Below are 23827 nucleotides of genomic sequence, written 5' to 3'. Positions count from 1 at the left end.
ATTTTAGTCTCTCGATACCATAGAGGGGATGGCTTGTCCTCTGTGAAAAGGAAAGTGTACATTTCCTGCAAGAATTTAGGTAACAAAAGTGTGGTGTGTTTACTGCTTTTGGAGGCATATTCAGCTCAACAGTACTAATTGTGTAACTCTTTAAATAAATGTCCCTTTTATCAAGAAAACAGTAGTAAATGACATAGATAAAATGCTTCTTGACTCATTAAGTGACCTGTTGTATGTTTTTCCTTTATATATATATGTATTTTCATTTTTTTAATTTATTTTTGCCGAAACAGGTGCAGCCATGCAAGAAAGCATACGTTTTGCTTCATCAGGAGATGACGTTAAAATATGGGATTCCTCATCTCTAACTGTGCTGGAGCAGTTCAACCCACATACACCCTCGCATCCAGTCAGCTCACTATGTTGGGCCAGCAATAGTATCCTTTACAGTTTCAGCCATAGTTTTCTGGGTGTTCTGCAAAACATCAGTGATTTTTTTTTTTTTTAAATTAAAGTGTCTGTAAATCACAGGCCTGATGCAGTTTTGAAGTCTTGCATAAAAAGATTTGTATATATTGTGAAGAAAACTTTGTTGTTGTCTGTGTTGAAATGATTTACAAAATAAACTCATGCTGGTAAATGCTTCTGAAGAAGATTCTCATCCTTTAGGAGGCTAACACTTTTTTAATGATTATGATATGCTTGAATTGCCTACCAACTGTAAAGCTTACTCATTTGTTTCTTCAATAGTTGATTACACTATTCACTTTCAAGGCAGTGCTTAATTTACTGACAAGGTTGAACAAAGCAATCGCTAATGTAGTAAAATTCTATACAAGGTGTAGAGAAGAAAATTGTAATGAAAGATTTTGGTTTGGTGTTGTTGGTGGTGTGTTTTGATTTTTTTCCCCCCATGAACAGCTTTCTCATTGTTTCTGATAGTCTGATAGAATACACTTACCTCTTACTCTCTAGGCACTAGTTTTCTTTGTGCTGTTTCTAGAATTTACAGTGGAAGCACAAATGTGTTGGATGTATAGGAAAACATCCATAGGTTAGTAGTGATTTATGCATGAACAATGGATCTGGCCCATTTACGTGTTTCACCTCTGTCTTGGAAGCCTATTACGGCACAATGATAGGAAGTGCCAGTTGTTAGGTGAATATATGAGAAATTTCATTAAAACAGTGCAGTGTCAGGTGAACAGCTTGCATGGCTGTCACGGGAAAAGGTGGTGATGTCTGATCTTGGTATAAAAGAGGACAGGATGCTGGCACATAACAGTTAAGTCCTGCAAATTCTGAATATGTCTGTCCTCTAAGTCTGCAAGTAAGTGGATGTATGAGAAAAAAGTTAAAGCAATCAGAGCACAAATTAATGTTTTAGCTATGGAGCTTGCAGAGAAATTAAAGCATAAATAAAATATATACACACATACATATTTGTGTTGTTTAGTAAACTTCAGCTATAGACAGTCTGTCTTGTTATGCTTTCTTCTGCCTAGTCTCCTCTTGATCCCCTAAACTGAAACAATGAAGTATCTTACTCTATATACTTTTGAGTGTTTGTTAGGGGTAAAGCATTGGTTTTGGTTCTGCATAATTCTGTGAGCTAAAATGTTACCTTAAAATAATGAAAGAAATAGCAAGCAGTAATCTGCCTAGGAGTTCTTTGGCATTAAATCCAGCCAATTAACCTGTATTCTTAAATAAGCAAATATAAAATTTCAGTGGGCCTGGAGACATACAGGACACGGATCGAAATGATTACTCAGTTTGGTGGGGGTGCAGAGGCAGTTTCCCTGCTCTGTAGTACTACACTGAAGGCTTTTCTTACTACTTTGAGCTGCTTGGTGTCATAAAAGTTTCTTTTTGGATGTTTGTTTTTTTTCCCTCAGAGGGAGACAAATTAGCAAACATTCATTGTACTCCAAAAACTAAATGGTGAAGTAGTTAGCGTTTGTAACAAACAAGACTGTTCTTTAAATCCATAGTCTGCTAACAGCAACAGACATTCCTTTGAACTCTAGTCATAGATAGGGCTCTTACTTTGGGGTGGTGAGCAAAAAAAATTGTAGACAGGATAAGCTGCCTTAGTGGTAAAGAGCTCTTAAATAATATCTGCCAGATATTTCTCTTCTCTCAAAGAAATTGCTCTGCCTTGTATTTGGAAGTAAGGGCTGTAGTTAATGCAAGAGCTTCTTAATGAAAGCTTGGAAAATAGCCTTATGTTTCTATTTCTAGGTCTCTTCAAGGTTTGGTGCTTTAGACTGTCTAACCAATCTGTCTTCTGTTCAGTAAGGGAAGCTTACTGTTGTTTTATTAATCACCAGTATAATAGAATTATTGTCCATAACTTGTGACTAAGATAGATACCTGGCCACTGCTTCTGCTGCTGGTGATAAAATAGTTGTTTCAAGCTGTAAAAGCAAACCTGTTCCACTCTTTGAAATAGCGGAAGGAGTAAGTATGACTAACGCTGTTCCACTTTTTTTTTCTTCCCCACTCCATGTTCTGTACTGGTTTTATCGCATCTGTTATGCATGTGGGGATCAATTTAATATTAGTATTGTTAGAGTTATGTCATGTATATAAAAACTATTTCCTTGTGTATAGTTAAACACATACTTTTTATATAAAAAAGGGTGGGGGGAGTAGTGCTTCTATAATAGTTCTACCAGTAAGAAAATTCAAATGCGGTTGTACTAGCGTCTGATGCTGGTGGCTTTCTGCGAGGGGAATTTGCCTGTTAAGCTCAGCGTGATAGCCCGAGGCAGTCAGTGGTTCAAACTTGATCTATGTGTAGGCGACGAACAGAGCTCAAGTTTGAACTTAATTTCCAACTTGAATTGTCAGTATTATGCATTCCTGTGAATTGTACATTGAAAAACATAGGAATCTGTATAAAGGTTGTTCTTGGAATGTACATGTGCTAGCTTCTGGAAACAGGTGAAATAGCACTTCGGTTACAGTCGCGGGGGGGTGGGGGGGACGATGACGGACAGTCCTGTTAAATGGAAGCGTGCTGCTGTTAACTCTTCAGAAAGCTGGACTTAGTTTTAGAAGAGTCTCTTGACAGGGTTACTTGAATGACTTGTTAGTGTCCTAAACCATTCTAATTATTCTCCTTGGATAGCTATTATTAGCTATTGTAATGCTAATTTGGTCTGCAAATTTTCTGAAAAGGTGTTCAAACCGGGCTTTTAGGTTGCTGAAGCAAACACTTTCAAAGGTGGAGTGTTTGTCCTGGAGACTTCACTGAATTTGATGTATAACTAATGCCATCATTTCCAATTTTACCATGTCAATAATTAGGTGGACTTGTTTTTTCTTAATTCAAATCTCAGGAACTTAAAAGTGAATTTTCAACATGATAGAACTGAATAATAATTTGTCCTCTATCAATGTAGGTCTATCATTAAGATTGACATTTTTCAGAAGCTGGTACTTCAGTGATTATTTTAAAAAGAATCACTTCACTGAGTTATGAAGTTTGCTGCTATAATATTCTTTATAATGTTTAGGGAATGTGAAGTACATGACTTAGACAACTTTTTGATTTTCTTTTAAGGAGTTTAGAAAAAAACTTAGCATTTTCTTCTTAAAACTCAGTACCTGAATAGAAGTCTATCATTGCACTTTAGAGAACTATAATCTAAGGGGAAAATGCATATAGGAAGAAAAAGTGTTAAAAAAATTTTGACACGGGAATGGGAAAATGTGAGCATTTGAGAGTTTATTAATTAATGTATTTAAATCTTAAAGTGTATTAAACATGTCAAAACTGGACTGGATTTTAAATGCCTGTTGATGGGAAATGACTAGTGTATCAATAGTTCCATTGGTCAGTGGGACTATCTGTGTTAATGAAGATGAAAACGCTCATCAGTATGCTTTCAGGTAGATTCGAATAAATCCCTTAATTATCTTTAACATACTTCTTTTTTTTCTCCCCTTTCTCCATCAGGGAAAACAGACATGTGTAAGCTTGAATTCTGGTTCTTCATATATTGTGAGTGGAGGCCTTGATAACACAGTTAATATCTGGGATCTGAAATCCAGAAGGGCTTACCGTAGCCTTAAGGTAAGTTTGTCTGAGGAAGAACTGTAGCTTTCATGACTTCCAGGTTTTGCTGCCAACTGTAAAAAACATACTTTCTCTAAGTCATGCATCTGTAGGATCAAGTTCACAGATAGGAGCTAGCACCCATATGTGTCTTGTTCAAGTTTGTGTTCTTTATGTGCTGTAAATAGCAAATTTAATTTAACAAGCATACTTAACGTCTTCAGAGTACAATTCTAGAATAATGTATGTTTATATTTTATAGATTACATTTAAATATAATATATTATTCTGTCATAAAAATTTCAGAATAGGCTTTTTATCTTTTGCATTTGTATTGATATTCGCTGATGGGGTTTTTCCATGGGCAACATTTCAGATAGTTGCAATTTCTGATATGTCAAACTAAAAAACACTTTTGTATTTGTAGAATACTGTAGTAGAACTAATGTTATACAAAAATGGGAGGTGGGTGTCATCTTCTAACTGATCCAGTATGAATTCTCTAAAACCTTGTTACGGTGCACAAAACTTAGGATAGTATAGAATATTTCTGTGATGCTGTCAGTAGATGATTTGCCCTCATTTAGGACCACTGTTAAAGAGGCTATAGAACTTTAGCTTTGATTTATTCTTTTTTTCTTGGACCTTTAAAGTTATAGAGTTTGAAACAAAATTACTAAAGTAGCTAATACAATACTTTAATCTTTTTCTTCTTTTTGGGCTAGAAGTACTTGATTGTCTTCCCCTATGTATCCAGTAAACACAATATCATCATTGCAAATGACTACATTGAAAAGCTATCTGGTAAATATATGTGTTAATAATAAAACTGACAGAAGAGGAAGTTGGCAGTAGTACATCAGATTAACTGAAAGTGTATTCAAATATCCCTGGTTTTTGGAAGACTTTACTTTCAAAATAACATTAATGACACTTGTGGTAGATATCTCTATGGTTGTTGTATTAATATATTGTATATAATTACAGCATCATCTTTACTAATTTATTAAAACAATCTTCTGAAAACAATCAGACAGTGGTTACAATACAATGTCTGACCTTCAGTATGTTTTGCTGCTGTTTTCTAGGGTATTCCATAATAACTCTTAAAGAATTTTTTTAAATGTTACAGATGGTCAGGAAGAAGCATCAGGCTGAAGTTTTTATGCGAAAACACATATTAGGAAGGAATATGGTTATCCTGAATGTCTTTAACCCTCTCTCCCTAACCTCCCTCCCCCACAGGATCATAAAGATGAAGTCACGTGTATTACATACAATTGGAATGATTGCTACATTGCTTCTGGATCTTTGAGTGGTGAAATTATCCTACACAGTGTTACTACCAACTTATCAAGTACTCCCTTTGGTTATGGCAGCCGTCAGGTAGGCTATCTGTATTAAGTTCCTTGCAGGTATGAAGCTTTTAATTCAGTGTTTAGAAATTGGAAGTCCATATCAAGAGCTTTTAAGTTTTGTTAATCTGTTTCCTTTTAATTTTTAAGAGTACACGTATGGAAAGGAAAGAAGCAGACCGTTGTGTATATACTAGTCTCAAATTATAATTAACATTGAAATACAAATTTCTCAAGTACCTTTATATACAGGTTACAGCAAACTTTACTTTGTAGACTCTGGTTCCTCAAGAACAAACTTCTACACATCTCAGAACTGAACAAAAACCAGTTGGCTTTACAAACCAAAGCAGGATTTCAGTGCACTGCTTGATGCATGTTGTTGCAAAGAACAAAGGCCATGTAGGCTGCGTTCTGACTTATCCAGAGTAGTCAGATTTACAACTGAACAGACCCATCTGTACAGTAGGGGTGAATATAAGCCTGCATTTGGAAATAATAAATTTATTTCATCTGGAGATTAAAATTGCACAGCTGCTCAAAGAGAAAAGCAATGAGATTTTATATAACCTACTTACGTGTTTAGGTGAGATTTTTGGATAACTAATTTGAAGGAAAACTGTGCAAAAGACAAACACAAAGCATGTGGCTTGTCAGGGGTTTCCACTGCAATTCCTTTCTGCAGACTCAAAAGATATTGCAGGATTAGTGGGTATCGTATGGGGAATTCCCTTGATGTAAGGGCATCTGTGGTAGTAAATGAGCTGTGTTGTCCCACTAGAAGTGCCAGTGTGCATTCTTAGTGTGAATGTTGTCTTAGGCAGAGCTAAGTGTTTGTGTTCTGGGCATTCTTTTATTTTTTTACCGAGTTATTTTTACAGAGGTAGGAGCTGCCTAGGGGATGCAGAACTGTTGCTTTGGTCCTAAACCTGACCTTTAATGTCACAGGGAATACTGAAGTTGTGATTTAGGTATTTTCTGTTACTGCAACAGCTTTTTCAGTTCTAGATTGCAGATAGAGTGTGAAGTTAAATTTTTCTCCTGTCTAGCATGAACAATATAACTTGATGAAGAATCCCTTACGACTTTATAGCATCACAGGAATTGTGGTATGCTTTCTGTTGAAAAATCTCTGTTAAATTCAAACTAACTCTGCTCTTAGGTGCTGCAGTGTCTTTGATCTATCACCAGTCTCATACTTATATTGAAGCAAAATTGTAGTTCATACTTTGATCTTAAAAAATCCATCTATATAGTCAGTCCATTTTTCTGATTCGATTGTTGTGATCTTATGAAAAACGTGGATGTAAGGCAGGAGCTACAGGGAAATCCATGGCTGGATTACACAGCTGAAGTGAATATCCAGAGTGGGGACTATGCTGCTAGTTAATTGGACAATGAAGAAATTCTTATGAGGGTGATTTGCATCAACCTGTTTGATATATTCAACTCTTTACACCAAAAAGTGATGAGGAATAAGTGATGCAGTGAATAGCTATTTTGGCAGATGAAATCAAGAGGCCTACTGCAAAGCTGAGTGACCTTTAAGATGGGTAAAGATATTTGAAGTGTTAAATCAAAGTAATTGCAAGCACAGAGCTACTCTTCACTTTTTGAAGGGTCTATAACATTTTCTAAAGGGGGGCAGTTATTTGATTGGAGCCTTAATTTAAAATAGAATCGAGCTATAATGGTGTAATGGGATGGCTACTTGGAGGTCCCAGTTTATCAGCTTATCTTACATCTTAAAAATTATCTTTGCTCTTATGTGCAAAAATAGCTTTATTTTTTATTTTGGTTTTTAATTGGTGCTTGTAGAGAATTGCAGGATTAATTGTGCAGTGAAGCAAATATCTGGAGACTTGTGTAATTCTATAAAATTTAAAAGCCTTTACTTGACTTACAGTTTAGGGGCCCAGTTTTCTAAGAATAAGCTTGAATAGATACACAGTGTATTGCCCTGCTTGATCCTGGCACTAGCTGTCTGGCTTAATAAGGGTCATTGCTCCCTAGTAACTTTTTTTACAATTGGGGAATGTGAGGTCAAACTAAGCTTATAAAATTTAGCTTGGCTGTGTTTGATTCAGCATGATGGAATGTAGTTTCCTTGCCAGTTAATATCAGATATTGTATATAGACTCTACAAGTAGTAGAATAGCCCAAGGTCGCAGTGTTTTCTGTGACTTTAAACAATTTTCTTTTCCTATGAGTATTGACCTATATTCTATTAATTGATTTCTATTTAGAAACAACTTTGTGCTTTATTAGAGTTGAGTTCTTGCACAGAGTTGTTTGCAGATCCCATAATTTGTCTTTGCTGTTGGTATTCATTTAGACTACCAGATTATCTGCTTACTGTTGTGAGGATGAATTAACATTTGTTTTGAAACATAATGTTTGTTCAAGTCTTCACTGCCTGGTGCTATTCTCCTAGCAACAGGATTTAGTTTAGTTGTTTGAACAGCTGGCTGATTTGTAAAGACGTGTGATGAGTTCTGGTCACTCCATATAGTGAAATAGTCTTTAGCTTTTAAAGCCATGAACTGTCTTCACATCTGCCTTCTTCCTTACAAGGCTCGCTAAGTTAAAGATAGTATAGTTTCTTAATCTCCTTTCTACCTAAGGTAATCAGGGATGCTAGACTACTTTTGGTTTAGTTTTGGGCTTTTCACTTGCTTTCCAGTGGTGAAAAACCTTAAGTGGAACGAGCAATGGATCAACCATTTTCTAAAGTGCACTGTTCGTCATTTGGCTGTCTTACTGTGAAGCTTAAAGATAAAATGTACTTTTCTGCAGAAAAACTACTCCAATCACAGCTAAGGCAAAAAGATGTATATAGCTTTTTGTACTACAGTGACTGGTAAAATGTTCCAAGGAGGACTTAATTGCCTTTTTGCAGGTTCAGTACCTTGCACTAAATGTGTTTCTGGTAGTTCTGTGTGCACAGAATTTCCAGAAATCATTAGGAGTTGTACTTGCTAACATGTAGTGAAACCTGCTTCATATTTGCTTCTTTTGTTGTTTGTTGGGGTTTTTGGTTTTCGTTTTCCTCCCTAGTCTTGACAGGTTAGTTCCAAAACATGACTCTTTCCAAATAATTGCATCATTCTTAATAATCCTGAAATTATTTTATTAGTCGTAACTAAAATCATTAGAAAATAAATGTCCCCTTCCCATTTTTTTTCAGACAACTGAGTTTCAGCAAGTGAACAGCTATACTGACTTAAAGGAAGTATCTTAAATATCTCCCTAGATCCAATTCAGATAAGATACTTAGGCTTGCCTAGTCAGACTTTTTCCCTATGAAACATGTCCCACACCTTTGCCATTTGATTCTGTGGATGAAATTGTAATCTGTAAATATTCTTGGGCTTCTTTTCAGAAAAGTGACAGCGTTTAACTTGTCTCCCGCATCCTTAGCTAATTTTTTCTTGTAACTAGTAAACCTTTCAGTGAAACCATATAAACCGTAGGGGTTGTGTGCACTTTTTAGTCTTATGGTTCCTATTGCTGGCAGTACCAAGGCCAAGGAACTGTATTGGGGCGGTTTTCAGCTGGGCTGAGTTGGAGGCCCCGGTGTTCAAAATCTAAGTAACAGAACTCTTGTTTCTAAACTGTAACTTGGGAAAAGGGAGAGGAGATGGCAAACGAAATTCAGCTGCTTTGGGAAAAGCTTGACTAGGAGTGTACTAAAGTTCTGTGTGACTTTGTCATGCCACCCCAAAATCAACAATTTTTAAAGACTGTTTGCTGAAGACTGTGACTATGTATTAATTTCTTGTCAGATAAACAAAGACATTAGAAAGTATAAGAAGTAAGATAAAGAAATGTGTATTAACATTAAAAATAGATGATAGAATCTGATAGACTGAGAATAGTATGCGTGACAGCTCAAAAATGTTTGCAGAATTAGAACTGGTAGAGGTACAGAGGGATTAGAAGCAGGGAAGAAGTCTGGTAAAGAGAAAATAAAGGAACTGAAGACAATAGAAAGAAATAACTGTGTACACTCTTATGTTAAGTGTTAAACAAAAATGTTAAAATGTTAAAAAATTCAGTGACATAAAAGGTAACATTTTCTTTGTAAACACACAGCTAAAAAATAATGATTTTTTTTTATTTTAGCATCATCTTTGGCAATAAATTTAATCAGAGGGAGAAGGCTGGAAAAGTAACTTGAAAAGAATACTATAAAGGAGATAACTTTTGTTTTTAACTGATTGAAAGAGACTTATGCCTAGCATTAGCTTATCCTGTCTCTGTCTCTTATCATGTGTGGGGAGGGGTCCCTTTTACCTTCTGCAGAACTTCAGTATCAAATACTTTTATACCTACAACGTAGGATTAAATAGCTCGAATGTCTGATCAAGTGTAATAGTTCTTCTGTTGCTTACAAGGAGTCCCATTCCCTTGCGGCAGTGGGTCAAAAAAGATATTTTTCTGTGTATACTTGTCAGCTTTCATAGTGTCTATACGTGTGTTTTAACTTCACTGCAGTGAACACTGGATAGCATATAGGTTTTTTGTTTGTTTTTGTTATAAAATTCATGTAAAGTTGAGTTCATATTTTAAAGATGAAGACTGAATGCTACTTTATGAAGCCTATTCTCCTTCTAAAATACAGTGCCTAATTTTCTCTTTGATTATGGATGGGGTGGGAAATAGGGAAAATGTAGATAAGACTTATTGTAAGTGCTGTAGTTTGACCACCTGCATCTTAATACTTCATGGTTTTCCACATGAGGCTTGGTTGTCTGCTGTTTCTAACTGTGGTAGGCTTAAAGCTGTGTTTTTTCACCCAGATGTTTCTCAGATAAAGTATTTTTTAAAGAAAGCTTCAAACTGACTCACTTCTAGGAGAACTATTTTGGTTTTGTCTTGTCAAGGAGCCTTTCAGAAAAGAGGTTCATGCCTCCAGCTGTCTGGGCAGGAGTTTGAAACTCGGACATGTGGCATACTGTTAGGGACGCCAGTATGATGCATTTGACTGTCTCATAAAAGTTTGCACAAATTTAAGTGCCCCTGTTCCTTGAGTCTGATCTAACAATTGCATTGTTGCAAGAGCAATTTGTTGCTAACCTAATTCGGTGAAAATGAGGAATGAATAGGAGCTTCCTCACACCTCCTTCATTGACAACCTGAAATTAAATTGTTCAGCTGCTCTGAGGAAACACCATGACTTCAATGAGAAGTGGGCAACAGAGGTAATACGGGGAAGGTATGTATATGAAAGAAAATGGAAAACTTGCCTTGGGCCTGTGAGATTAGAGGCAAAATGAGAAAAGGAAATGGGAGACTTGGTAGGATAGCAAAGGAGGTTTGAGGAGAGCTAGGAGAGAGTAATCTTGGTGGGCAGGAGGACAGAGGAGGGAGGAAAATGGAACATGAGCAGATGCCGGGGTGGTGAGGAAGGTATTTGGAGGTGAAAAATTGAGAGAACTGTGAGGGACAGGTATGTTTCCCATGTAGATCAGGTATGTAATTGAAGCTGTTATTCCTGAGTCCCTCAATATTTCTTTTTTATATGTAAATAAACTGGAAAATGTAGATAAAAAATGTCTCCATCATGTTCAGTAGAGGATCATATTAATTATAAGCAGTCGTTTTCCTGTCCTATTTGAATATGCAGTTGAGGGTGCCACTTCTTTGTGGAGGAATTAGGCTTCCAGTGAGACATGCAATATAAGTGCTGGAAATCATGTTGGAGGCATATGAACCAACATATATCTCCATTAAAATTATGTTAGAAACAGGATAAAATCCAGTACAGTGCACTGCACTATGGTCTATACTAGAATAATATAATAGCTTTTTGAGAGCATTTTCAGACAAATAAAATGTAATGGCTCTCATCTGTATGGACTTGAGTCAAGCACTTGATTCAGTGCCTTGTGAGAAAATATTAGAGTGGATGGAGGTTAGAAAGGATTTGAGGATGGGTAAGGAATTGGTTATAAGAAAGAAGACAGTAGGTGATACTGAAGGAAAATATTTGTTTGGGTTATCAGTAACTACTCTTGTTTAATATTTTCAGTAATGGTTATGATATGAGAAGTAGAGCTATAATGAGACACAGCTGGAAGGTATTGCCCATAAGAGAGAGGATTGTGTCAGTATCCAAAAATGATTGAAATAATAGACATGGGAACAACTGTGACTATAGAAATGAATGTACCTGACTTAGGTTACAACTGAGGCTTTTCTTATTAGACTAGGATTTGAAAATTCCCAAAGGTAAGAAGGATTTGGGCTTCTTGAACATAAAATGACCATGAGCAACCAAAACAGATTGGGTCACAAAAAACAAAATGCGATCTAGGATATGTCAGGATTAGCATTTAACAGTACAAAATGGAGGAAGTGTTACCGCCTTTGCAAAGGCAGTAGCAAAAAGTTGTGAGGATCATATGAGATTTTGGTTGTCCATATTCAAGAAAGGTTCAAACTGGGAGAGCTGCAAAGAGACTGTGATGATACTGAAAAAACAGCCTGAGGAGACTGAGTCTCATTTACTGTTTATAGCAAAATAAAGCCTGAAAGAAGTTGAGGTGGCTGTTTATTAAAACAGGGAAAAGCAGCGCTGGGAAGTTAGGAAACTATTAAAGTGTAAGGGCATTATTGTCACAGGAATGAATTGGTGCAAATGGGTCATAAATAAAATTAATCTGAAAATTAAGTATTGTAATTTAGTATAAGAGCAGTGAGGTTCTGAAGCAATATGGTGGAAACAAAATACTTACCTGCTTCTGAAAGGCAAGTTAGGTTCCTGTATTACATGGTTCTGTGATAGCAAGGCTGCATATGATGAACCAGGCAGATTATCCTTTTCTGTGGTCCTAGCTCACAGTGTGAATTCTGTTCTTCTGCAGGATCTACACACTTGCATAACTCTGGAGTCTATGTGTCTTATGAAATTGGCTTATATCCAAGGCCTTAAAATCAGTGGAGGGGAATTAAGTTTAACATTCTTGGCAGGAGACCAATCAGTGAAATAATGTAGCTTTTCACTCCTTTAATTTTAGATGTGGTGTGGGATTTTTATGGTAGTGTGTATGATGGCATGATACTTGCTGAAAAATCAAGAAACTTTTCTAGGAGTCGTCTGTTTTTTTTCCTTGTCCTTCATTTTGCTGATTAGCTCATATGGTACCCTATACTGGTACACACACACACACACACACACACACAAAAAAAAAAAAGGTCTGCCCTCCAACAGCAAAAATGGCATTGTAATGCGAAATGAACTTTTTTTTTTAACTCCTTATTTTTTAGAGTGGCCAGCCCTTGTAAACTACTTCAATTTAATGCAACAGCTGTATTCCTAATGTATTTGTATGTTTATAAAACAATTTAATATAGTGTTTAATAGTGGTATTACAATTCATTTTTAATGTCTGTTTTACAGCCTGTTCGACACTTGAAATATTCATCCTTTAAGAAATCTTTGCTGGGCAGTGTTTCTGACAGTGGAAATGTAACTCTATGGGATGTAAATAGCCAGAACCCATATCATAATTTTGAAAATACTCATAAAGCACCAGCTTCAGAAATCTGCTTTTCTCCAGTCAATAAGCTGCTGCTTGTAACTGTAGGTTTGGATAAAAGAATTATTCTCTATGACACTTCAAGTAAAAAGTGAGTATATTGATTTTATAGGATCCTTATTTGATTTTTATAAACTGAAAAAGCATGCCTAACTATGACATGAAATATTTAATTCAGACCACATTCAGAATGGTTGAAGTGGTTTGTATATCGCTACTGGAGAACATGTCCTGTAGTCTATTTTGCATTTTCATTTAAAAAAAAAAAAAAAGACAACCAACCAAACAATAAAAAAGAAAGAAGGTATGTGGGAACTAACTGAGGTGCTGCATATGAGTGACCACTCCCAAGTGCTTGTGTATGGGTTTTTCTTGTTGATGCAGAGCGGTTGGCTTCTGTGAGGGGCAGTACAGCCTGTGAGGACCTGCAGCCACCTGAGCTTAGCTTGCCTGCTTTTCTAGTTCAAGATACAAGACATAACTGTGATGCAGAGAGTTGCTGAGGTAGTGAGCCTTAAATATGGGAGAGTATTGTCACTGGAGAAGTGGAACTACTGACCTGTAGCTGAATTATGAAAGCTTTTATATTATTTTTTTTAGGTGGTCTGTTTTGAAAAGTCTAACTTTTGAACTCTAAAAGCTTCTTTAACCTATCCTCTCTCCTGTTTGAAGATTACTGACAACAATAGTAGCTGATTTTCCACTGACAACAGTAGACTTCATGCCTGATGGTACTACTTTGGCTATAGGATGTTCCCGGGGAAAAATCTGCCAGTACGACTTAAGACAACTGACATCACCAGTGAAAACAGTTACTGCTCACAAAGGCTGTGTGAAATGCATACGTCTTCAGTTCAGTAGCACTTTTTCCAAGGTAAAAAAAAATTCCCTTTTTTGCTCAATATGCAGATTAGTGAAAGCAAACATAATTTTGAGTTGTAAAAAAATGTTACTGTTCAATTTCTAAGCATTATAGATATCAAAAAAATGGTTCATACCAACATAGAAATTATAAATTGCTCCATCTTAAGGGCATTTTAGGGGACTTTAATGTGGAATTCCCCCCACTCCTGGCATCGGTGTAGAAATCAGTGAAACTTTAAATTTCCTGGTGTGAATACGCTGCCACAGTTCAGTTTGTGGCACCTTAGATTCATTTGTACGCAGTAACAGAAAGGTTTGTAATGGCCCTTCCGCTTAAGAAGAAAAGACACAGCTGCCTGTCTTGAGGTATTTTGCATGGTCTTATATATGGTCTTTTGCAGGCACGTATAAATGGTGGAGAAGTTGATTAAATAATAGAGAACACTTAAGAGGTTCTTCCAAGACTGACTTAGGCTCTACTCTATCCAGAAGCCCCACACGTCCATTCAGTGGAGACGGAGAGAACCTCTGAAGTGGATTCTCTACCACTCTGAGGCTTTCCTCTTCTAGCACACTTGCTGCTAGTGGTTGACTATTGCTTTGCAATTTGGAGTCCCTAATAATGTAATCTCTTATTTTTCCCATGCTTAAGCCTAGGATCAAAGTTGGATTGTGCCAGGTCACTCCATTGTTACCTTAAGCTCTGCTGCTATTTTTTTGCAGGTCCCCAAAGTATTCATAAAATAATACAGATGCTTCCCATGTTCTTTGAAGTTACATTAAGATACTTTTTTTTTTTATATTTGTAAAAGCATATCTCCTAGGCAACCTTTGCAACTTGAACTGATTTTTTTTTTTTTTTTAGTATTTTGAAACAGAAGGAATATTGGTTTATATTTTTACTTCTTAGCTGACAGAATAATAATTTCTCTTAATTCATTCTATTTTTTTCTCAGTCTAACCTCACGGGTTCTTCAAATAAACCTGTATCCAAAAGAGTAGAAGTCAAAACTGGTAGTAATCTTGGAGGAATTCAAAATATTGGCATGAAAAACATTGCCTCTCAAGCATCAGCAACAGTTTCATCTCATTTGGCATTGCCAAATGAGAATAAGGGAGGAGAGGTTCTTCAGGAGAAAACAGGTAGTGTATTCTTCTTACTCTTATAATCATATTTGGCATAATGTAGAAGATGGAAGGAATATTTCATGCCTTGACCATTGCGGTATAAAAACTTCACTGGGGGAAGAGTGTTTGAAAGACCTGTGCATATGTGCATGCACGTCTGTACCTTCTTTTCCCTTCCCTACTGCATTAGCTGTGCTTTGAGACTGTGGGGAGTGAACTGGGTCTTACTACAAGCTTTAGACATGTGAAGTCTAAAATTCTGGACTTGAAGTAAAAGTTTAAATACAAACTTTAAAAGAGAAAACTCTATGGTGATGTGGTGATAGCCCCACATAGAGGGGCTAATCTCTTGCGTTCTGACTTCCTGTAGATTATCCTTATGTACTAAAGTATTTTCTGACACAATGTCTGTATGGAATGCAGAGCTAATGGTTTGTAATTCTATTAATGAACCAGAGTAACAGACCTCATCTAAAAAAACCAACCAAACAAAACACAAGGGAAAAAAAAAAACTAGTCCAAAGACCCAAGTGAGAACTGAACTGTATTTTTGTGTGAAGCATGATTCCAAGATCACATGGTAGGAAAGATGTTAAATATAGTTGGAAGTATGATTAGTTGTATAACTGTACTTGCTATTTATGCTTCTGAAATTAGCAAGCTCTTTATAAGAATTCTAAGCACTATTCTAAAATTCTGCCACTATGTGAAATGTGCTCTTAAAATTTTATTTAATTCAAGAATTCTGAAAATATGGTCAAATCGGTAACACTGTTAGTTTTTGATTCTTGAAAAAATCCTCAAGCTATTTTAATGCAACAGCACTTTTCCCCTCCCTTTTTTAAATAAAGAGAAATACATTTAGCAACAGTAATTAGGCAATAAGCCACTGCAGTCCACGGAGATACGTATTAATGACCTCCCTTGGGTATGCAGTGAATTACGAGGTGAAGTAGAATGCTTCCTATGTATGTAAGTGTTGCTAATCAACATTATTGAATGTTGTGGAACATTTAAATCCATTAAAATATATGATTTATTATCTTTACTTGAAGATGTAGTGGCTGTTACCCCTTAAATGTGACCATGCATAATAAATACATGTTGTAAGAAAATAAAGGCCTACCAAGACAAACAAATATTTTTCACTAAAGTGAACATTCAATTTATAGAAGTAAAGACCTCCGTATCCTTCAGAAGATACGGCCTTTAAACTTGAAAATGGGAATGGATGAGAGACCACAAACTGCATTTGTTTGCTGGAAGCTCTTCTAGACCCTGATTATGGGGTTTAACTTTGGAGAAGTAAGGGACATTCAGTAAGGTGATCTGATAGCATATTTAAAACAAAAAAAATCTGTTCATACAGCTTATAAATGGACTAGGGCTTTTTGTCACAGGTATTTTAAAGTACAAAAGTATAAATTAATTCAGAATGTGATGAGAAGTTTGGATGTACTTTGAGCTGGCTTCCCATAAACTTCTATTTAACAGCCGTCCCCTGGTTTAGGTCCTTACTACATTTAGATTACTGGGTATGGGTAAAAATATACAAAATATAAAAATATGCAATAATATAAAAATATACAATATACAAAAGACATTTTGCCCTATTTTATATTATGCTTTTTCCATGTAAATCCTCTGTAGATTCTGGCACAGGTTGATATTACACTTCTAGTTTGACTCAGTATGACTATGACTCAAATACTTGACTAGTATGCCAAGTATTTACTTAACTAGCAAGTGCAATCCTATGTATGTGTCACAACTGACACATCTGAAGAGTGGAAAATGTGCTATATTAATACACTTACAAGTGAAATCTTAAACCTAACTCAGGTCCCAGTTTATGTAAATACTTGGACATGATTAATTGTAGTCATCCACAGAGACACATTTGGATCACTTGAACAGGTAATCCCATGTAGAGAAGTAGTTAGAGGTTTTTATGAACAGTGGCTTGTTTGTTTGTTTTAATTAAAGTAGGTACAAAGTAAAGCTTTTGCATGTACAGGTAATTTATTTATAGGAGAATTATTTATGGATTGCACAACACTCATGCTATTTGCCTAGATCTTAACTTACAGAAGGAAAATTTAGGCACTCCTAGAGTTAGGAGTTCAATGAGGGCAGAATAGTGGCTTGCTTACAGTCCTCCTGATCTGATTTTCAAACATACTAAATTGTGAAAGTTATTTAGGTCGTTATCTTAGCAGTTCATTTCTTTGTGTATTTCTCATCTAAAAGCTGTACTTTGAATAATTACTGGGGATTGTTTGGACTTAAGATACGCTTCATTCTTCAGCTAACTGTCCCTTCTACCATACCTACAAAAGCCAACTTTTTTCCCCTGGATTGGGTCAGGGATGGGCTTGAGGGTGGAGTGGGGAAAGGCCTAGTAACAAGTTTCTTTTGTCTGCAACTGTAACCCCACTCTAATTTCCTAATATTAGAAATAAGCAGAGAATAGCCTAACATCAGGTAAGCTTTAAAATAGATGTTACATAGAATTTCCCTTAGAATGCTTAACGACTCCAGTGAAGCAGATTTCTCTTCTTGCAGAATAAATTTAAATTTTGATCATCTGAGTGTGATCACCAGCAGAAAGTGCATTCATTGGTTTTCATTTCATGTGATACATCATAAATCTGCTGCATCCATTAGGTAGAGTTACCTGAAAATGAGTGCATTCTCCCATTTGACAACTCTCCTTTTTAAAAAGAAGAAAGGAAACCAACTGTATTTTATTTTTGTTAATAAGTATCTTAGCTTGTCTTTATATTCACCTATGATGACAGTCCAAATGAGGAAGTTAAAGTTGACCCCCTAACTGAAATCTGTAGAAGCTTCTAAAGTAGCTTGGTGGACTTACTGGGCATCATGCTTGCTGTGAGATCGTTTAGGGATAATGTATGTTATTTTTGGAAAATGTCAATTACTAACTGAATGTTACTGTCCTTTTAAGGTTTTCCCCATAGTTGCAGCTTGGATGTGATTCCATTTAAAGAAACAGATCATGGGAAAAGTGCTGATTTAAATAATTTTGATGATTTGGGTCGAAATAGTTTAGGAGATGTGTTTTCTCCAGTCAGAGATGGTAAGTTGTCAATACTGAAAGTTGTAAAGCATCATTCCTCTGCATATAGCATAACATTTTGACATTCGTGTGTTACTTGGTATTTTGTCTTTGATTATGAACTCGATGCAATTATACAAATATTAATATCAATTTAATGTAATAAACACTCAATATGTCTGTGTTCTGGTATTTTGTAGATATTATTGCAAGTAAAGCAAATGAAGATCCTCAAGGAAAAGGAGATGGTAAACGTACTTGCATTTTTCTTTGTCAGTGATAGGCCTTTGGAAGCCCACGCTAGTTCTTACGTGCTAATTTTTGAAAATAAAACAAATGATGAAAGCAGACACTGAAACAAATGACCTGCTCTGGAAATTGTCTAGCACATTGAGGTGCTAAGACACAACACAGTAACAGGAAATCCAAGAGTATGGTCCTAAAGGGGTTTTGTTTTTCCTTGATGGAATTTATAGTGATACATGGAGGCTTTTCATGCCTTGTTACATTCATAGGAACAGTAACAGCGTAAGCTGGATTGAGGGATTTAGTTTTTGTGGCATTTTTGGGTCATTTTTTTTAATTTGTTTTTTGTGGGTGTGTGGACATTTTTATTGGGGCGCCAGTTTGTTGTGTGTGTTTGTTTTTTGACCTGTGTGTTTCACTGTTCCTTTCTCCTTTTTAGGTCTGGATTTTCAGTCCTACCTTTTGGGTTTGGATTTTCTTCCACAGCTCACCACTGCCCTTCCAGTAAAAAGAAACCCTGTTGGCAGCAGTGCACAAGCGATACAGTCTAGCCCATTACATGCACTTTTGGGATCTCCAATTAAAGAAGAAGAAGAACATCCAGAGACTGACACTAAGAAAATAAATCTTGGAAAACAAGAATCTAAAGAAGTCTTAAAGCAGGTATATTATACTAATTCTTGTTATGAGTGGTCTTTTTAGAATCTTGACAGAACACTACCACTTGAAGAAAAAAATCCTTAATAGTGTCCCAGCTAAGCTTATTTTGCAACTCTGTTCACACTGTTGACACATCTGTAAAATGTTATTCGGTTTAAGCATGTTTGCCTTCAGCAATGCAAGATAAATGTGCGTTTCTCGTTAAATGAGCTCAGTTTATAAAAGTTCACACGAAACAAAACTGGGCTAGCCTGAGGAATATTTTGATTTTTCTAGAAAATCAGGAATGATCATTAGTTGGTTGTGCAAGTATGATTGTTTGTTGCTTATTAGGTCAATTCCACCCTCCCTTCTTTCCCTGTTCTCCATCTCCTCCTTCCTTCTTGAGCTATTTTTTATATACTTCTGCTGAGACCCTAGCTCCTTTCGTATTGCTTTTGAGAAGTCTGAGTTTGCTAGGAATGATGTTTATAACTTTGACACGAAATGTTTGATGTGAAAGTTGAGGCCCCTGCCTTTTGTACTCCTTTCTGTGTGTGCACACTTGAGGCAATTTTGAATGTTTTAGCAATCAATTTTTAAGATGTCTTGCTAGAAATTGAAAAGCATATATTTATGAGTAGATTCATAAAAACAAAAATGTTTGATCCTGAAAACTTAGTCTTCAAGTGCAATTAGATAATTGTAATAAGAAGAGTTACTGTTGTTGTTGTTGTTGTTGTTATCAGCTTTCAAAATCAAGCTCATCAAGTGCAGAATCTGTAACTTTAAGTCCTCCACCATCATCTACTGCTGTAAAGGCTCCTGATACAAATGAGAGACTAGTAAAGAATATTCAGGCCCATCCTGCATATGATCTACCAGTTAATGGTACTACCTCAACAAGTAAGTTGATCATTTTGGATAAGTTTTAGGCATGGTTGATTATGAACTGATGTGAAACCTGATAAAATGGCCCTAGCATTAAAACAGAACATCCAGTGTTGATTCTTCTGTAAATCCAGTTCGCCCTCCTAGAACTTCCCTAGTTGCCTCTGAAAAAACTCATTCTAAATCTAAATTACTTTTTTTTTTACTATGTAATATTTGAGATAAAAATATTGACGAGCCTCAAGACAAATAAAAAAATCCCTCTTTTACTCCATTATACTTATTTTTTTTAAAAATTAAGTTTATTTTTAAATTTTATTTTATTTTATTTTTGATTGTAAAGGTCCAAATATAACATCACCTGTCACTGCTGGAGTTGCCAGTTCATTGTCAGAAAAAATAGTAGAAACCATTGGGAGTAGCAGACCAAATGCACCTCTGACATCAATCCAAATAAACTTCATTCAGAATATGATTCAAGAAACAATGGATGATTTCAGGTACTGGTATTCATGCAGAACATTTTTGTTTTTAATGACAGAAAGATGTTCTAACATCTGTTTTAAAAATTTCTACTTGCATTAGAAAATGATACCATTGATAGCCCTTTTTAATAGCTCTGATTGACTAATTAGACTGATGTCTCTGAGGTTGTTAATGTGTGGCTTTGCTAACGTTTTTGGAATAAGTGTTTGAATACATCTTCTCAGATGGTAAATTTATCTGCATAACAAGGTAGGTCCTTACTGCTTTCATGAAGCAGTGTGTTGATTTCTTTCCTTCCCCACTCATCCTCTGTCCCAGCAGGAGAAATTTCTCTTAAAGTTGACATTGTGGAGTGTTTGATATAGACAGTTGTCTTGTATTGGCTTTGATTGTTGTTAGCTTGGCATGTAAAAGTTATAATACTGTGTGTATTTCTACTGGTGAAGCTTTACATTAAGATAATGTCTGTGCTTTAAGTGATCGTTTGTGGATACCTAACTAACATTCTACTTGTCATGAAAGAAGTCATATTAGCATGGATTTAGAGTGGAGTTTGAAGGAGATGGTGCAGTTGAGAGAGTTCTATCTAGGGGATCACTTCCCAACCCATGTTTAAGATGAAGTAGGTTGACTGAGATGTTGGAGGGAAAAAGGATTGCTGGGCAGGGGAAGGGTTGCTGTCTTGATGACAAAAAGCAATGCAAAACTAGCTTAGTAGGTCTGTGTGCTATGGCTGTTCTGTATCTGCCAACAAAGTACATTGAATGTCTTTAAATAAGAATATAGTATAGTAAAACTCTCCTGGGATTTTTTGGTGGTAATCACACATCCGATTAAAAACTGTAACTTTCACATGAATTAAAATGTAGTCTATGGATTGCAGATGTTTTTTCTGTAATGTCTGTGTTCAGGCATCCCAGTGTTGAAAGGTATGCTTGTCAGTCTTGTACTGCCAGTATCTGAGATCTGGAGCCTCAGCGATTGCATTTCTCTTCTGACCTACGCTTCCTGAAGTGGCTGGAAGGCTCTGCTGGATCTCTTCCCAGTTGTAAATTGTGGATACATCCAAACTGACTGTAAAAGATTGTTGGTACTGAGGTCAGTAAAAGGGAAAGGAGACATTGCAAGCTTCTCATTGATATAAATACCTTTCACCCTCTAGAATCTGAGGAAAGGATTTTTATTGCTCTTGGCAGAAATCCATTCTTCTTCAAGTAATGGGGAAAAAATAAGGACCTTAGAAAAGGACCAGGAGGAATATGTAACTCATTTGGTTCCAAAAAGCTGCTTGTTTCTTGATCTTTGTGTCTTTGGGAGATAATCTACATCTTTGGGTTTCTAAGCTGCCAGCTGGTATCTATACTCAATACACTCAAAGAAGGTTGTTTGCCTCCAGTAGAAGTTTTGAAGCACAATAACCTGTGGAAATAGAAAGTGAAGAATATATCCCCTTTGGATTTGCTATATGTTTCAGGAAAGGAGAATGAAATAAGATCTGTGTGTGTCTACTTAAGAAATGCCTTACCTTCTCAGGCTGTTGGTACCCATAGCACAGTATTCAGTCTCAGATGATTGCACTGTGATGTGCTGTTCAGAAGAGCATACAAGCTTGCCTGCTCTTTTGTGAGCTGGTTTCCTTGTTCTTCCTCAGTGTCTGGAATGCTTGTATTAGTGTAGTGTTCAGAGGGTATTTCCAAGCTTGGTTCTTGTAGTGTGGAATTATTGCCCATGAATTGACAAAAAACCCCCACTGCCACTAATTCTTACGTAGATTAACCTGGAGCATTCTGTGGGCTTGAGGATAATGTATCACTTTACACAGTCAATGTTTTTGACCCTCTTACAAAAGAGTGCTGAAAGTGATATACTGAAAAGCTGCATCTTCAGTTACAGCCAAATATCTTTTTCTGTGGTACTTGTGATGGAGGGATTGAAAATCAGCTTTGAATGGTGAAAATGAGATATGTTTAGAGCTTGCAAGTGAAAACACTCTTGATATTGCCATGTATATATTTATACTTCTAAACAGAAAAGATTCTGTCTTTTTGTACACCAAAAAAACGGTACTTATCAAAGTCAGTGTCATAAACAAAAGTATTTCAGAAAATAAGTGGTAGAGGATCATGTTTCATGGTTTAAGGATTTTTAGTCATGTTTCACAATGTTAGGAAAGTGAGGAAGTGTGGAGTTCTGGATGCTGAGGCTTGGAGAGAATTTCTGCTTCCTAAATAAAACTACGCATTGTCCTTTTGCAATTCCTCCCCCAGAGAAGCATGCCACCGAGATATTGTGAATTTGCAAGTGGAGATGATCAAGCAGTTCCACATGCAGTTGGTAGGTACAAAGAGCACGGTGGGAAATGTCGTCAGTTTTCATTTTGAGTAATACCAAGGCATGCCAACTTCTCTCAAAACTGAAAATCGGTTTTGCTTATTAAGAGCAAGAAGGGGAGGATTGGATTTGAAAGAGGGAGAAACTAAGAATTGGAATTTGTTAAACTGTTTTATGTTTGATAAATAAATGGAACATATCCATTGGGTAGGTATCATGAATTCCGTATTTCAGGATTTATAAAAAGACAAAAGGGAAACAAATTCAACTGTCCTTTGGAAAGGACCAAGAGCTGGGGTAAGGAGGAGATAGATGAAATTTGAATAGAAATCTTCACTTAGAGGTATTGCATACATACTGAACTGTGTTCTTTAACTTCACCTTTTTATGAATCTTTGTTCTTTTGATCTGCATTAAAAAGACCTTGTCTTGGTACTGAACATTTTAATGGAACCTGCATTAGTAGAGTCTCGTCCTGAAGAAGTGCAAAATATCCTTTGATAAAATATTCACTAATGTGTTAATGATCAAAATACTGTACGTGAGCATAAAAAACCCTTACTTTTCTTATGAAAAGTTTTTAAAAACACTATTATCTAGGTTATTTAATTTTCAAAAGGGATATGAAAATGGATAGGATAGAACTGAAATAATTAACTTTATAGCTACTGATTGGGACTTTTTTTTTTTCCTCTAGAATGAAATGCACACTTTACTTGAAAGATATTCTGTAAATGAAAGCTTAGTAGCTGAAATTGAGAGACTACGAGAGGAAAACAAAAGACTGAGGACTCACTTCTGAAAAACTTACACTGCTGATTTTATTAGCATGAACTCACTATAGGTGGCGTGTTGCTTATGACAGATCATCCATTGTCACAGAAGGATTCTATGAAGACCTGCTATTATTTCGAACATGAATCTTTTTCTTCTAAATAAATGGTATAAGATACTATATGTAATTATAAAATTTGTAATGGATAAACACCGTATAAAGAATGTTTGCATACTTGTGCTAACCACCTCGAAATACATCCTTCTAATGGAAAAACTAAAAGGATAAGTACATTAATAGAGTTTTAACAATACATGATGTGCCTTTTTATAGACAAAATCAAACCAGGACGGATACCTTTTCTGAAGAATTTTTATATACCTACTTTTTTATCTGCTTTCTTAATTTTACTGCTGTCAGAAA

General features: G+C 35.9%; 1 protein-coding gene across 1 annotated transcript; it reads left to right on the top strand.

Moving 5' to 3' along the window:
• Positions 1–299: 299 nt before the first annotated feature.
• On the top strand, positions 300–23466 carry NEDD1 (neural precursor cell expressed, developmentally down-regulated 1). Its single transcript, XM_010295961.1, has 14 exons — positions 300–437; positions 2369–2463; positions 3968–4084; positions 5312–5452; positions 12827–13056; positions 13638–13839; positions 14786–14972; positions 17926–18057; positions 18237–18284; positions 18722–18945; positions 19671–19827; positions 20156–20312; positions 22566–22632; positions 23327–23466. The coding sequence occupies exons 1-14, from the start codon at positions 302–304 to the stop codon at positions 23429–23431; spliced, it is 1998 nt and encodes a 665-aa protein (XP_010294263.1). The 5' UTR covers positions 300–301; the 3' UTR covers positions 23432–23466.
• The last annotated feature ends 361 nt before the right edge of the window (positions 23467–23827 follow it).

This window comes from Phaethon lepturus, unplaced genomic scaffold, assembly GCF_000687285.1.
Source record: "Phaethon lepturus isolate BGI_N335 unplaced genomic scaffold, ASM68728v1 scaffold31731, whole genome shotgun sequence".
Taxonomy (NCBI): domain Eukaryota; kingdom Metazoa; phylum Chordata; class Aves; order Phaethontiformes; family Phaethontidae; genus Phaethon; species Phaethon lepturus.
The sequence above is the reverse complement of the archived record's forward strand: the minus strand, read 5'-3'. Positions and strand labels throughout refer to the sequence as shown.